At 42.9% G+C, this 12,537-nt stretch overlaps 1 protein-coding gene across 2 annotated transcripts; it reads right to left on the reverse strand.

Annotated features, from left to right (window-relative positions):
- Positions 1–7: 7 nt before the first annotated feature.
- On the reverse strand, positions 8–10,161 carry ccnd2b (cyclin D2, b). 2 transcript variants are annotated; one of them, XM_047022767.1, is made up of 5 exons: positions 9,588–10,159; positions 8,473–8,688; positions 6,718–6,877; positions 4,716–4,864; positions 8–3,204 (listed from the first exon to the last, which is right to left on the reverse strand). In XM_047022767.1, the coding sequence occupies exons 1-5, from the start codon at positions 9,777–9,779 to the stop codon at positions 3,037–3,039; spliced, it is 885 nt and encodes a 294-aa protein (XP_046878723.1). In that variant the 5' UTR covers positions 9,780–10,159; the 3' UTR covers positions 8–3,036. The 2 variants fall into 2 exon arrangements, with proteins under 2 accessions (XP_046878723.1, XP_046878724.1); XM_047022768.1 differs by lacking the exon at positions 8,473–8,688 and having other exon boundaries at positions 9,588–10,161.
- Between the last annotated feature and the right edge of the window lie 2,376 nt (positions 10,162–12,537).

Here is a 12,537-nt window from a genome sequence, read left to right on the forward strand (position 1 = left end):
CATTTTGTTTTAAGCAAATTTATTTATTTAGCAGAAGTTATGGATAAGACACTTCTGAGGTACATGGTGTGGTGTGATTCCTGGGGGTGAAAACAAACTAGAAACCCACATAATTAGACCACACTGAACAATAACACATTCGGTTCTGGGGGTTGAAGATAACAGACTAAATGGGTACCTCATGAAATTCTTTCCACTTAATCCAATGAACTGATCCTAAATGTGCCAAATAATTGTTTGACTATAGTACGAAAATATCATAAAAATATAAATGTTTTTTTGTCTTTCAGATATATGATATATAGCAGTTTCTCCTCTGGCACCAGGGGTGATGTGTGATGGTGTATTTTCAGCCAATAGCATTCAGTGTAATATTAAAGCTATGCAAGAGATGGCCTCTCATTCAGGGAAAAAAACGTCTAAATCTGTCAAACAATCTCAAAGAGTTTTGAGCTGTTTCCCCTTGCTCTCGAAAATAATTCTGAGTTGTGAGGTAATGCGAGATGGCATCTCGCTCTAAGAAACCTGAGGTACAGACACACACACACATTTCAGTTGTAGAATGCAGCAAGGAAAAGAAAGAACATATGATACAATAAGAGAATAGAATAAACATGCTATTCTAGAGAACTGCAGAGTACTTCCAGTCCAGAACCCATCCTCCTCTTCTTTTGCTACTCTCCAGTAAACACACAACACAGGAAAGCAAGGACAGTTACATTTCCAAAATTCATTATATAGCAGCACACTCAAGTGAATCTTAAAATTAGGCAATGTCATATTTGTATAAGACAGAAAAAGAAAAGCTTAATAGCAGCAAAAGAAAGATATCAAATATAAAACACAAATATATCTATTTAGGTTTTTATCATTTTTGGAATAACCTCCCCTGTAAAGTAATTCACATATATGAACCTTTCAATGCATTCTGATGTTTTGCATGATGTTTTTCTGAGTTTGAGGTCAAAAACTGTGCACAGATCAACATGCCAATGGTGAAGAAAATAGTCTCACACCTCATAAACCTTACATTTCATTTCACCATAGATTTATGCAGAGCTTTTTTCCTCGTCACTCTTAATAAAGGTATAGAACATTTATCAACTAACTAACCACTCACCATGTCTGAAAGACTGTCAAACCTTACAAAATGTCTGTCTTTATTAAGTTCTAAATTAACTTTGATGACCAATAAACCAGGAAGAAAAATAAGTGTCGGTATGTATACTGTTGTATATAAGTAACCATGAGTTCAAGGAACCATCACAATATTTGGCTATAAAACAGGCAAAAATATTATTCAAGTAAGTTAAATGGATGTAATCATTTAATTAAATCAAGTCTAGGTATGATATTAGCTCTCCTAGGTTTGCATTGCAATTGATTTGGTTCCATATTTTAACACAACTATAAATTGGTAAACCCTACTACTGGTCAGGGAATGCTTTCGAGGAAACATGCATTGCCCCTAGTGGGAAACCAGCCCAGAAAAGACCAAATAACTTACAGAAAACAAAACAAAAAACAACACAAGAAAACCACCCTACTTGTCTACCATCTCGCCTTTGACCACCTTCCCCTTCAACTCTTAAGGAGTGTTTTAAAAGTGCATTAAGGTTAATCCAAGTCCCACTTTGACTATGAAAATCTTAAATATCTACCATACAGCCAAATAAGTCACTAATGGGGAATACTGCAGCGTTGCAGTAACATCATTACAGTATGCCCACTAACGCCTTCGTATCAACTGCTATCAGAAACTGGCAGTAAGTTACTATTTAGTCCTGCTGTGCCGCTGCAGTATCATAGGACTGGTCAGAAAAAGTATTCTTGTATGTCCTTTACAGTACTTTGTATGTTGCACTGTCTGCTGTTTCGTCATATCCATACACCATTTCCATTGACTTTCCTTTCTACGCTCACTTTCTAAAACTTTATTCCATATACTTCTATCCAATCCACAAACACGTCCCCTTACTCACCCACACACAGTTTTACCAACCACTCTAATGTCCAGCCCATGTCCAACCCCACAACATGCCACTCCTTTCTCCATTATTGTAACCTGATCCATACCAACGTACAACCTCATTCATTTTACTGAGACACAAGTATACTGGTATATGCTTCAGATCACAGACTGAACAACATTCGAGAACTTCCAAGCACACAGACCTGTAACATTATTCTAGAAATAAAGTAATTCAGTACTTATAAAGGTATGAACGGGCTTGGTAACTTAGCAGTGAGATTAAGACCTTAACAGCCAATGTCCTCTCTCTCACCCTTTAAAGAAGTAGCCTTAGCTACTATTACAATATCCCTCCTCAACCCCTCCACCCTCTCTCTCTATGAGTGGGCCCAGCCCCCTCCTGGCCAGCATAGAAAAGCTTAAATAGTAAGCAGTGCTACAGGTGCACAGTATACTATACTGGAGCAGCGGCTTGCTCTCCTATCCTCTAGACTAGCTTTGTTTAAATGCCAAGTATGGATGCTGTGTACAATCAGCATATCACCTGCTAACAGCACTACAGGGTTTCCTGTTAAATGGAATCTAAACAGATATCAGGTGATACCTACCCACTTCATTTCTGCTTAATAAGGATAATTCCTTAATAATGATAATAATCATATTTAATTCCCTGCACCTCACTAAAGCTTTTATCAACTGAAAACTTTAAACTTTATATTATTTCAAGTATGAAATGTTTCGCAGGTTTCCATTTCCAAAAAGGCACCATCAAGTTTTCAAAAACATTTTGTTTTAAAATAGCTTGTTTGATAGTACTTATTTGATGGCATAGCACACTGGTAGCCAATATGTGACCTTACAAATTTTATATAAATGGGACAAAAAGATACAAATCATAGATGTATAAAATCAAAGCACACAACTTGATCTGATAATAGATCACCGGTTGACTTGGTGCAAATGCTGATACTGGCAGCTCATTGGTTGATGATGAACCTTGGGGAAACCCATTCGCATGAGTTCATTGACAGACATCATCCAGAGTGTGCGGTGGCAATGGAAGCTCAAAGGTTGACATCGCGTACGTCTGTAGGGGTGCTGGACTGGGCCTGCTGCTCCATGGCCTTGCTGCCTGCTCGGCTGGATCCAGTCTCCTTACTCAGCTGATGGCAATCCCTAAGGCTGCTAGCCAGGACCCTCTCAATCTGCTCCTGACAAGCCCGCAGACAGTCCTGCAACACAGACACTCAAAGCAATGATCACACTGACAGCACTTGGGCTATACACACACACACACACAAACTGTAGACAGTCAAACACAACTATACCCTAAAATTGTTGTAGAGCAGCTTTAGTCACATGCAAAGCATGCCAAAATGGAATTATGGGTCTTGTGCTAGGTGGTCCTGTCAGTTTCATGGGCAGTCCTGCAGAACAATGCATACCAGAGAACACAGACACCATTAAGGCACAGCTGCTTTAAGGCCACTTGTGTCCTGTCAGACTTACAGTGTGGGAGGTTAAAGTGACCATTAGGCCTACTAATAGCCACTAAACTGAGACCAAGGAGGTCACCAAGGTTTAACAGGGGAAGCCCAGCAGACCTAAAACCCTGGACACCTAAAACCCTGGACACCTCCTCCCCGACTGTGAAGACCTGCAGAACAACCAGGTGGTCCACGAGGCAACAGCTTTGACCTGAACCACACACCTTCGAAAAAGGGGTGTAAAAAGGAATATAGGACAGGATGTTGTCAAGATGCCCTGCAGCAGTTGTAAAAAAAAAAAGAGAGAAAACAAAAAAGAGGATTCTCCTTCGTGCCATATTTCCCTGTCTTCCTTGTTCCCCTCCACAGATCCAGGGAAGCAACTGATGTGGGAGGTCTACAGGCCGACGGCGGGGGCCTTCAAGAATGTACCCGGCTCGCAAAGAGGCCAGCATTCCTTTGAAATGTACGGATAATTAGAACCCGATGGGCCGCAGTCGGAGTGCCTGTTGTGACGGCTGCGCAGGGCCGGTGTTGCTATGGCGACATAATAACCACAAGTCACTGGGGGGGGTGAGGCTGGTTGTTCTTCTGACAGGGTTGGCTGGTGTGGCTTCTAGTTCCTGTGCTTCTGCCCTAACCTCTTGTGCTTGTATCAACAAAACCTGTGTGAGCAAGGATCACAGTTGAAACATGCAGTTTGTTAACTGCAGCCCACAGATTCCACAACTTTCTGCCTATGTTAGCAATCCGGAATGAGCTGTCACTGCAGCTCTGACAGACGATCTCTGTCTGTCATTTCTCCTGGAAATATGGCATGTGTAAGGTTTAGGAGAAACAGACCCAGGAGGGGTAAGTTAAAGAGGGAGCCATGCATAGGAACTGCCTGTGTTGTACCGCAAGAATGTAGGCCCTGGGTTCTAAGAAGACGTTCCCTCGCCGCGGCCCTTTATAGCAGCAGTCTGGATTCTGAGCCAAGACCCACAGGCTCTGTCCATGAAAAGTAAATAGGTTCAATGTGGGTCTACAGCAGCTATTGACGTTGTTTACTATAAGGTTCTCCATGGTGCAGCCCAGAGGAGCTTGGAAAAAGGAAGGAAGACAGGCCTCGATGGCCCATTATGACCTCCTAAAGTCCCTCTACTAAGTGTTGGCAGAAAATACCTGCTTCTTCAAAAGACTTGCACCACCCAATCCCTGCTGCCATGTTTGGGAAATGTTCTCTTGTCTCCTATGTAGCGCAGTGCATTACTCACCACCTCCGTGTTGGTGATCTTGGCCAGCAGGTCAGTCAGATTGTCCCGGCTCAGTGACTTGTCTGCCTGGTCCAGTTGCAGGCCACAGATGGCTGCTCCCACGCTGCCTGTGGCAATCATGGAGGGGGGGTTCATGGCCAAGCTGAAATCTGAAGAAGATAAACAAGGGGCTCAAGCTCTACACAATTGAGACAGAAACTTCTATGAGTAGAAAGGGAGCAAACCACAACTTGAAATTCAAGTTCACCATTGTGCAAATATGTGCAGTAAGTAAGTTTGAAATTAGTATAAGGGAAGTGTGTGAGTCATATTGAAGAGCTGCAAAAGAAAAGTGCACAATAAGCTTTCTACCTATTCTAACCTGAATTTCCCACAGTCTAAAAATGTCAACATGGCTTTGATTGGCTATATGATTTTCCTTACCAAGCCTCAGCCCTGATTAGAAAAACAGTGCTGAAATCCTCCTACTCAGTGAGCAATGAGTTCCAGGAACTACTCCCTCCGGTCCTCCATCACGGCCCAGAGGTTTGAGCGACAACAGGCCGTCTGGTGGGGGGAGGAAAGAGGCCTGGGGAAAAGACCTGGAGGAAACTGCTACAGTCTGGCCTGGGGAGGTTCCAGGCCCCTCCCATATTTGCACAAAACCAAGCCAGGAAATACTCTGGTTCAGTCCTGCCCAGCACATATACAAGACTATCCCAGCTCTTACATTGGCTCTACCCAGCACAAACAGAGGCCCATCCCAGCACAGATCCTGGTGGCCTTGGTGGCTTTTTACTCTTTATAGAAAGAGGATGCGACTGATAAATTTGGATAATCCCCAGAGAGTAACCCACTAAGCCTGTATTTCCCGGCCCATGTGCACCCAGCTGGCCAGATGACAAGCTCCCCTGTCATGAGAACAACATTTTGAGATCACATAAAACCCCAAACATTTACATTTCTCCAAACCACTGGCTGCCTTTTTTCACTGTGGCTGTTTTGTGCTTGGATATAACTGGCTGCATATGAATAGCGGGGCAACCGCTGAAACACACCCAAATAAGAAATGCTACATTAAAAGAGCACTAAACAGGGCATGGGACTCATTGAAGGACCCCATGATTCCAATAACGCACTGTTGTAAACAAGTACCCTGGGCCAGATCTGACCAAACAGGCATATGCAAGAAATCTTGCCACATTTAAGTACCCTTCTTTGCTTTGTTTCATTTCCTCAGTTAAACATGTTTAAGAGGACTGAAGCAAGAAACACAGTCGTATACATAACACATACATAACAGGACTGTGTAGGATGAAGTTAGCCATTCCATGACTTGCACTGTCTTTCTATCCTATACTCAGCCGTGACATAGAATGCCCCTGAAAGGAGCTACACGTGTTGGTGATTCAGCCCTGCAATAGGAAAGGCCTGAGGGGACATCTCAGTTCACACCACTCCTCGACCACCGACGTTTATTTTGGAGATGCATCGTAGCTAGGAGAGGAAGGAAGGAAGATGGCTGGCCTCTATCCCAGAATAATCAAACCTGGAAACTCCACAGTCAACAAACAGGCCCAATAGTGAGCAGTGACCAGCCATCCAGCTGCACAGTCACAAAAGGAGAGATGGATCTACTGATGCTGTCACTGACTGCCATCAGAAGAGGTTAATGTAAACACTCCCCCTCACTAAGAGAATTTTCCCATACTCCTGGAAGAATATAATGCATGTCTCGTACACATAAGCATTCCTAAGCAGCTGAAAGCAGCTGGATTGTTTTGTGGACTAGCACACAACAAGCTGTGTTTCCATAGATGGACAGTGAGGGGGTAATGGACTCCCAGCCATACAACCCCGCCCTTAGACAGGGGAGTACAGATATAGTGTCAGAAGAGAACACTCAAACGTGACTCATCGTGTGGGAAAGTGTGTGCGTGCAGAAGCAACTAACTTAACCAGAGAAAGACAGATGGATGGAAAATTGTGGCTCGTACATGAAGATAGTTTTATGCTACCCTACCTGTGGCACACAGAGCGATGAATGTTTCGGTGTGCTTGCGGACAACGGCAAGCTTGTCCATGGGCAGGGGCAGCCTGCGCACAATGTGCTCGATGAAATCATTGGGAATGACAGCCGCCATGTCCCACTTCAACTTGCCCAGGACAACCAGCTCCCACTCCTGAAGGACAAACAACATGCAAGAATTTCAATGTCTCAGACTAAACAAAAACTGTGCATGCACAGTTGGGAACTTAGTTATGACCGCTCGTTTTTTTTGCGGATTATCTTGTTTTATACATAATTTGATTATCTGAGATGGGTGTGAGACGGGTTCTCCTTTGAACTTCAGCTTTGCAATGAAACACCACAGGCTATGACAATTCTGAGAAAAAACAACCCACAAACTTTCCTTCACCCCTTCTCTCTCTCGTTATCTGCATGCTTGTCTCATTCTTCTCATCCTTGGGGTTAACACTGACAACATGTGACAAGCCTCGCCCATGGTTGGATTCCCGGCCAGAGTAGCAGTAGTCACTTCCTTCCTGTCACACAGCTAGCAAGCTCGCTTGCGTGGGATCAAACCAAACTGAGTTGAGCTTTTTCATGAAATCCTCATTCTAAGCTTTATGAAGCAATGGTAAAAAAAAAGTGTGACCAATTCGGTTGACTTCTGATGTCCTTATTTAAGGCGCCAATATCGCCATGGTAGATGACACAATCCCTTTGTGTTCTTTTTTTCTGGTAAGGGCCAGGGCAGCCCAGGACACCTAACTCATGGATAACTCATCCATCCCTGTGTTTTTGCTAGCCTAGCATACACATGCTAATGTTTAACCTATGCTGGACTCATGCAGTGTTGACTGTGGATGAGCAGGGAGGTGGTCTATTGGGGCTATGTGCTCACTTCCTGGACAGCTGCCCTTGCAGAATCCCCCTGAATTCCCACTGAAGATGCACCCACAGGGTCTTTCAATATGAAGACAGATATCAAAATATCAACATGTTCTCTCTTCCAGTTGGGTTCCTGTGACTTCTCTGTGCCTTACTATCAGGTTCTCTCTCTAATTACCCAGGAATCTAAAGCACTAAACATTCTTCTGTGAATCCCAGCTGCCGAGAGCAGAGATACACTAACCTGCAAGTCTGCTTTTTAATGATTCATACGAGGCCTGATGTGTAGCGTGGATGGGAGATGTCGCAAACAGGGGTTGTAACAAAGTAAAGAAAGAAGCAGTAGGAAGTGCTTAGCAGTACTCTGTGTGGCTGGTTAGAGGATAGTCTGAGACAGGGAAATAAAATCACTTGTGAAAAAGCAGAAGGCATTTTTCGTGACTTCATCTTTCGTGACCATCTCATTTTCATTGCTTGACATGCAAAGAAGGTAACAGATGAGGATACGGCACTCACAAAAGAAATAACTATAGTATCAATTGGTTTATGACTGTATTAGATCTGCAGCCAACAGTGATGCACAAACCTAATCTCTACCTCACTCAATGATCACCATGATAGAGTAAATGAATAACTGCCACTAGATGGCGATACATGCCACTTCAGAGACAATCAGTGTACATGTGCTCATAGAATGAGTCCCTCTACTTGTAACTTTATTGGCCTTCGCTGCTCTGCAGTGGTCAACTAACTTAGGCCTACCGACTTAAAACAGATGTTGCGCATTGAATGAAAAGGGAGTAATGATCTAGATACAAATAAATTTCTGTGATGAGTAATCTAAAAAACAATAAGCACTTATTTAAAGACAGCGTTTCTTACCAGCATTTCCCTTGGTGTGATGGAATTGTCTGTGTACATACAGAGCTTTTCTGTAGTTAATGGACGACTCTCCTTTAACTTGGAGGCAAGGAACATGCACACAGCCCCTAGGAGTTGTAAGTGACACTTTCTAGTGGGCACCACAGCTAAATATCTGTCCAAATAGTTAATGGCCAAAGGAAACACATCATCTTCACTCTTCTCCTCTTCACACACCTATAGAAATGGAAAAAATACCATCTTTTATTTTCCAGTTGATGGCCTTGGCACTAAAATGTGGAACCAAAACTGCAGTTTTACATTACCCCTGAATAAAAGCTACAGCCTAAACTTTAAGTTTCTGAACTGAAACTCAAAGTGTTAGGATTAGTCTACTGTAGGCCTACGTATAGGCTACTAATGTGTAGGCCTACTTAGTAAGCTTTACAGTCTAGGTCAAATAGCTATAGGAAGTCCTGCCAAAACATCTAGCCTAGCCCACACCATGTCCCTCGTGTCGCCGATTTTCAAGAAATGTTAAGAAATATATAGATAAATTGTCGTATGACAACATATCAAGATCATAAAAGTCACAGGGTACCCTTCTAACATTCCCGCACATTCTGATTATGTTTTCTTGGTTCCAACCTTAAATAGGCTAAATTCAAGAAGTTAACTAAGCGGATGCATGCGTGTTGATCGACGCAGCTCAGCGTTGACTTCTGAGAAAAATTATAATAATTATACGTTAAGGAAAATATGGATATATTCAACATGAAAATTAAGCTTTAAGGGTGCTCTATCGTTTAAGTCATCCACTTCCTGAAAATATTTAATGTTTTGACATTCAGAAGATCGAAAACATATGACACCAGCTGCCTTGACCATTCATACGCCTTAGATGAGTCATTTTTTGTCAATGGACAGAATGAGGATAGGCTACATAGACACATCAGCTCATAAGCTATTTAACAACCCATCTATAACCAACTTAATTAATGTATTGCAATATGCTATGTTAAATGTAAATTTGTTAGGCTTCTATCGCAAACATGCGCTTCGGTATAGCTTAATGCAATTCAATGCAAAACCGGCAGACATGACTTTTAACCAATGCACACAAAAGGTTCACAAACCTCGTGCATCCATGAAGCAACCATTCGTCTCATATACGGTTGTATATCCTTCTGGACACATTTAAAATAGGAACACTGTGGTAGGAACCTGTCTTCAATGGTTAACAGACTTTGTAAAACTCTGTCATCACACAAAATGTTTTGATCAGGTTCAGCTCTCAAGACTTTGTCCTCGAAGCAAAAAAGTTCCATGGTTTCGGGTCCTCTCTTTACTAAAAAAATAAATAGCGTCTAAATAACGTCAAAATAAAGTGAACGGGAGTGGGGACAGTGTAAATGCGAAGAAGTGCCCTGGAGGAAACATGAGGGAGACTGCAGGGTAGCCTTCCCAGGCGAAGTCCAGCCTCTCGATGTCGCTTGCTTTCCTCTCCCTCTGCGTTACTGTAAGCTACTAGGCTATACTTTCCTCTCATTACATTCTGAAGCATGCAGAGTGCGTAACGTAGCCTAGTCCATGTGACGCATGCATATTTTGATTAACAGACAGCTATACAGACAGGCTGAACGCAGAGAATATTTCCTTCTGTGCACTGCAGAGAAGGAACCGGATGACTGCCACCTCACTTTCTATACCCAACCCATTGTACTGTATCCTCGTGGCCTCGCGCACTACACATGCGCTGATGCGTTGAAATACAGAATGGACGAAAATAGGCATACAGATAAGTGTTTAAATAGTAATTTGCCTAAATACGTAACATTTTGTATATTTGCAGATGACAACCACAACCTACGGGCAGTCGTGCCAGCAAGAAATAGTCATGAAAATACAATAGCGTTGCATGCATAGAGTTAATGATTGCATGCATATGTAGGGCATTCAATCACCTGTATCTGGAGTGGAGTTGATTCCTTATTTTAAAGAATTTGGTGTATGTATGTACAATAGGGTAGTCATAAAATGAGGTGTCCTGCCAATATAAGAGAGTATTACCAGTTTTGATTGACACAATAAACAATGTTTTATTTCAGTTCAAGTCCATCTGATCAGATATTGCTACATATTGTATAATTAGCCCATGTAAATGCTGTAATACACATTTTCCAAGTTCTTACTGTCATTCTAGCTACAGCTAAAACATTTTTTATGTGTTTTTATAGTGCTAACAAATGTACCTTTACAGAACTGCTTGGTGGGATGATTTTACAAATATCCCCTTTCGCTAAGATGACCAGGGAGCTGAATGAGATAATAGGTTTCATTGAGAAAAAAGGGCTGCTTAGTTGCACTGAGAATGGAATGCAGAGTGAGAGGGGGAATTGTCTCCACGGGAATGTCAAGGTTAGACAGATTAGTTATACTTCAAAGGGAAAAGGGCTGAGAGAGTGTTCATTCTGAATGGAAATTTCAGGTCAGAAGGATCTGCAATTACAACCAAGTTGTGCAGGTTGGAGAGGACTCCACTTGGGATATTAGGAGACCACCAGACCCATACCATATCCGTACCAGACAGTAAGTCAGACCCTTGGGGGCAACAGAGGTGTCAGAGTGATAAAGCTCACTTGCCCTACACGGCCGTGTGTGCATGTATCCAATGATAACACATGTCAGGCGCTATCACACACCCTGAGTCGCACAGAGGTATCACAGAATGGGCGAAGCCCTGGGAAAACGTGGAGGAGCGTGAAATCACCTTGATCCAAAGATTCCTGCTGCATACCAGTCCACTGAACCCTCCAGAGCACAGGGCCCATACATAGACCTCCAGAGCACAGGGCCACAGTATAAGGGAGGGGGGAAAGGAGAAAAAGGGTTAGAGTGAAAGACAAACAGAGAAAGAGAAAATAAAGACAAAGTGCGCAAGAGATTTGAGACAAAGGTTCAAGTTCAGCCATTCTTAAACTTTGCCCCGGAGGTCAACATTATCTCATTAATTTCCTGTGATGGAGTGGGTAATGGTTCCACAAGTGGGGCCTTTCTAGGAAATGAACAGAGCAGTGACGAGACATGCGGGTTACAGTCCAAACTTGATTACTGAGGAGACGGAGTGCCCACAAAGACTCAAGCAGTCTGTTTGTTTCTTCATTGACCGAGGAGAGGAGGATGCTATGACCGGAATGCTGTTGTGTCAACAGTGGGGATCCCCCCCCCCCCTCAACACAGACACACACACAGCGTTGAAGTGATGACTAATGACTGGGGTATCTAAGTCAGCAAGCCACAACAGACCATCTGTTACAGTAGAGTATGCTATCACCTGATTAAGCCCAAAAATGCATCTCCCACTCGCCCAGTCTCCCCCAACCTCCAAGATGCACACAGGCACACAAACACGCTGGCGTACACACACACGCACACAAACATTCACTCACTCAAAATTGCATTCAATGACATATGCATTGTAATACTGTATGGGATTTGAATAAAGTCACAGAAATGTCTTGTGTTTTGTGAAATGAATGCAACAGACAGATGTAACAAGCAATTGTTCCCACACATCTACTGTCACGTGTGTTTACAGAAATCAATGATAGCTTCTCAGATTTGTATAATAATAAGTGATCAGGTTACTGACACAGACCAAACAAACTGACAGGATGTGAATGTGGCGTTATGTGCATGTGGACACTGCAAAAGAAGCTCTGCAACCCTGTAAAACGTTCATGAATATAGTTCAACAGCATGCTGTGTCAGAGCAATGGAAAAGAACATCCACACAGGAAAAGGAGGGTGTTTCCCACACAAAGTCTTTGGAATGTTTTGGCTAAAATGAAAGCCATCATTCAAACCCAAATACCAACATTTGATAGGACGATGACTGGAGATATAGAGAGAGAGAGCCCATCCGTAATCTAGAGTCCTTGGATCTAGACTGTTCAACACAGGGGTTTGTTCTCTATTTGCAGGACCTGGGTCAAAGGTTCTGCATCCCCCTTCCTCTACCAATACGTCTGCCTCTCCTCCAACTCACCAGCAGCCTGTATCTCTTACTCCTACCAGCGTCTCTGA

This window comes from Hypomesus transpacificus, chromosome 7, assembly GCF_021917145.1.
Source record: "Hypomesus transpacificus isolate Combined female chromosome 7, fHypTra1, whole genome shotgun sequence".
Classification (NCBI taxonomy): Eukaryota; Metazoa; Chordata; class Actinopteri; order Osmeriformes; family Osmeridae; genus Hypomesus; species Hypomesus transpacificus.

Excerpts from the sequence above, each read along its gene's own strand:
- ccnd2b (XM_047022767.1), bottom strand. The coding sequence starts at position 9,779 with ATGGAACTTTTTTGCTTCGAGGACAAAGTCTTGAGAGCTGAACCTGAT. Across the intron at positions 8,689-9,587 it reads TTGCTTCATGGATGCACGAG|GTGTGTGAAGAGGAGAAGAG; the intron begins GTTTGTGAACCT and ends CCATTTCTATAG. Across the intron at positions 3,205-4,715 it reads AGATCACCAACACGGAGGTG|GACTGTCTGCGGGCTTGTCA; the intron begins GTGAGTAATGCA and ends TCTGTGTTGCAG.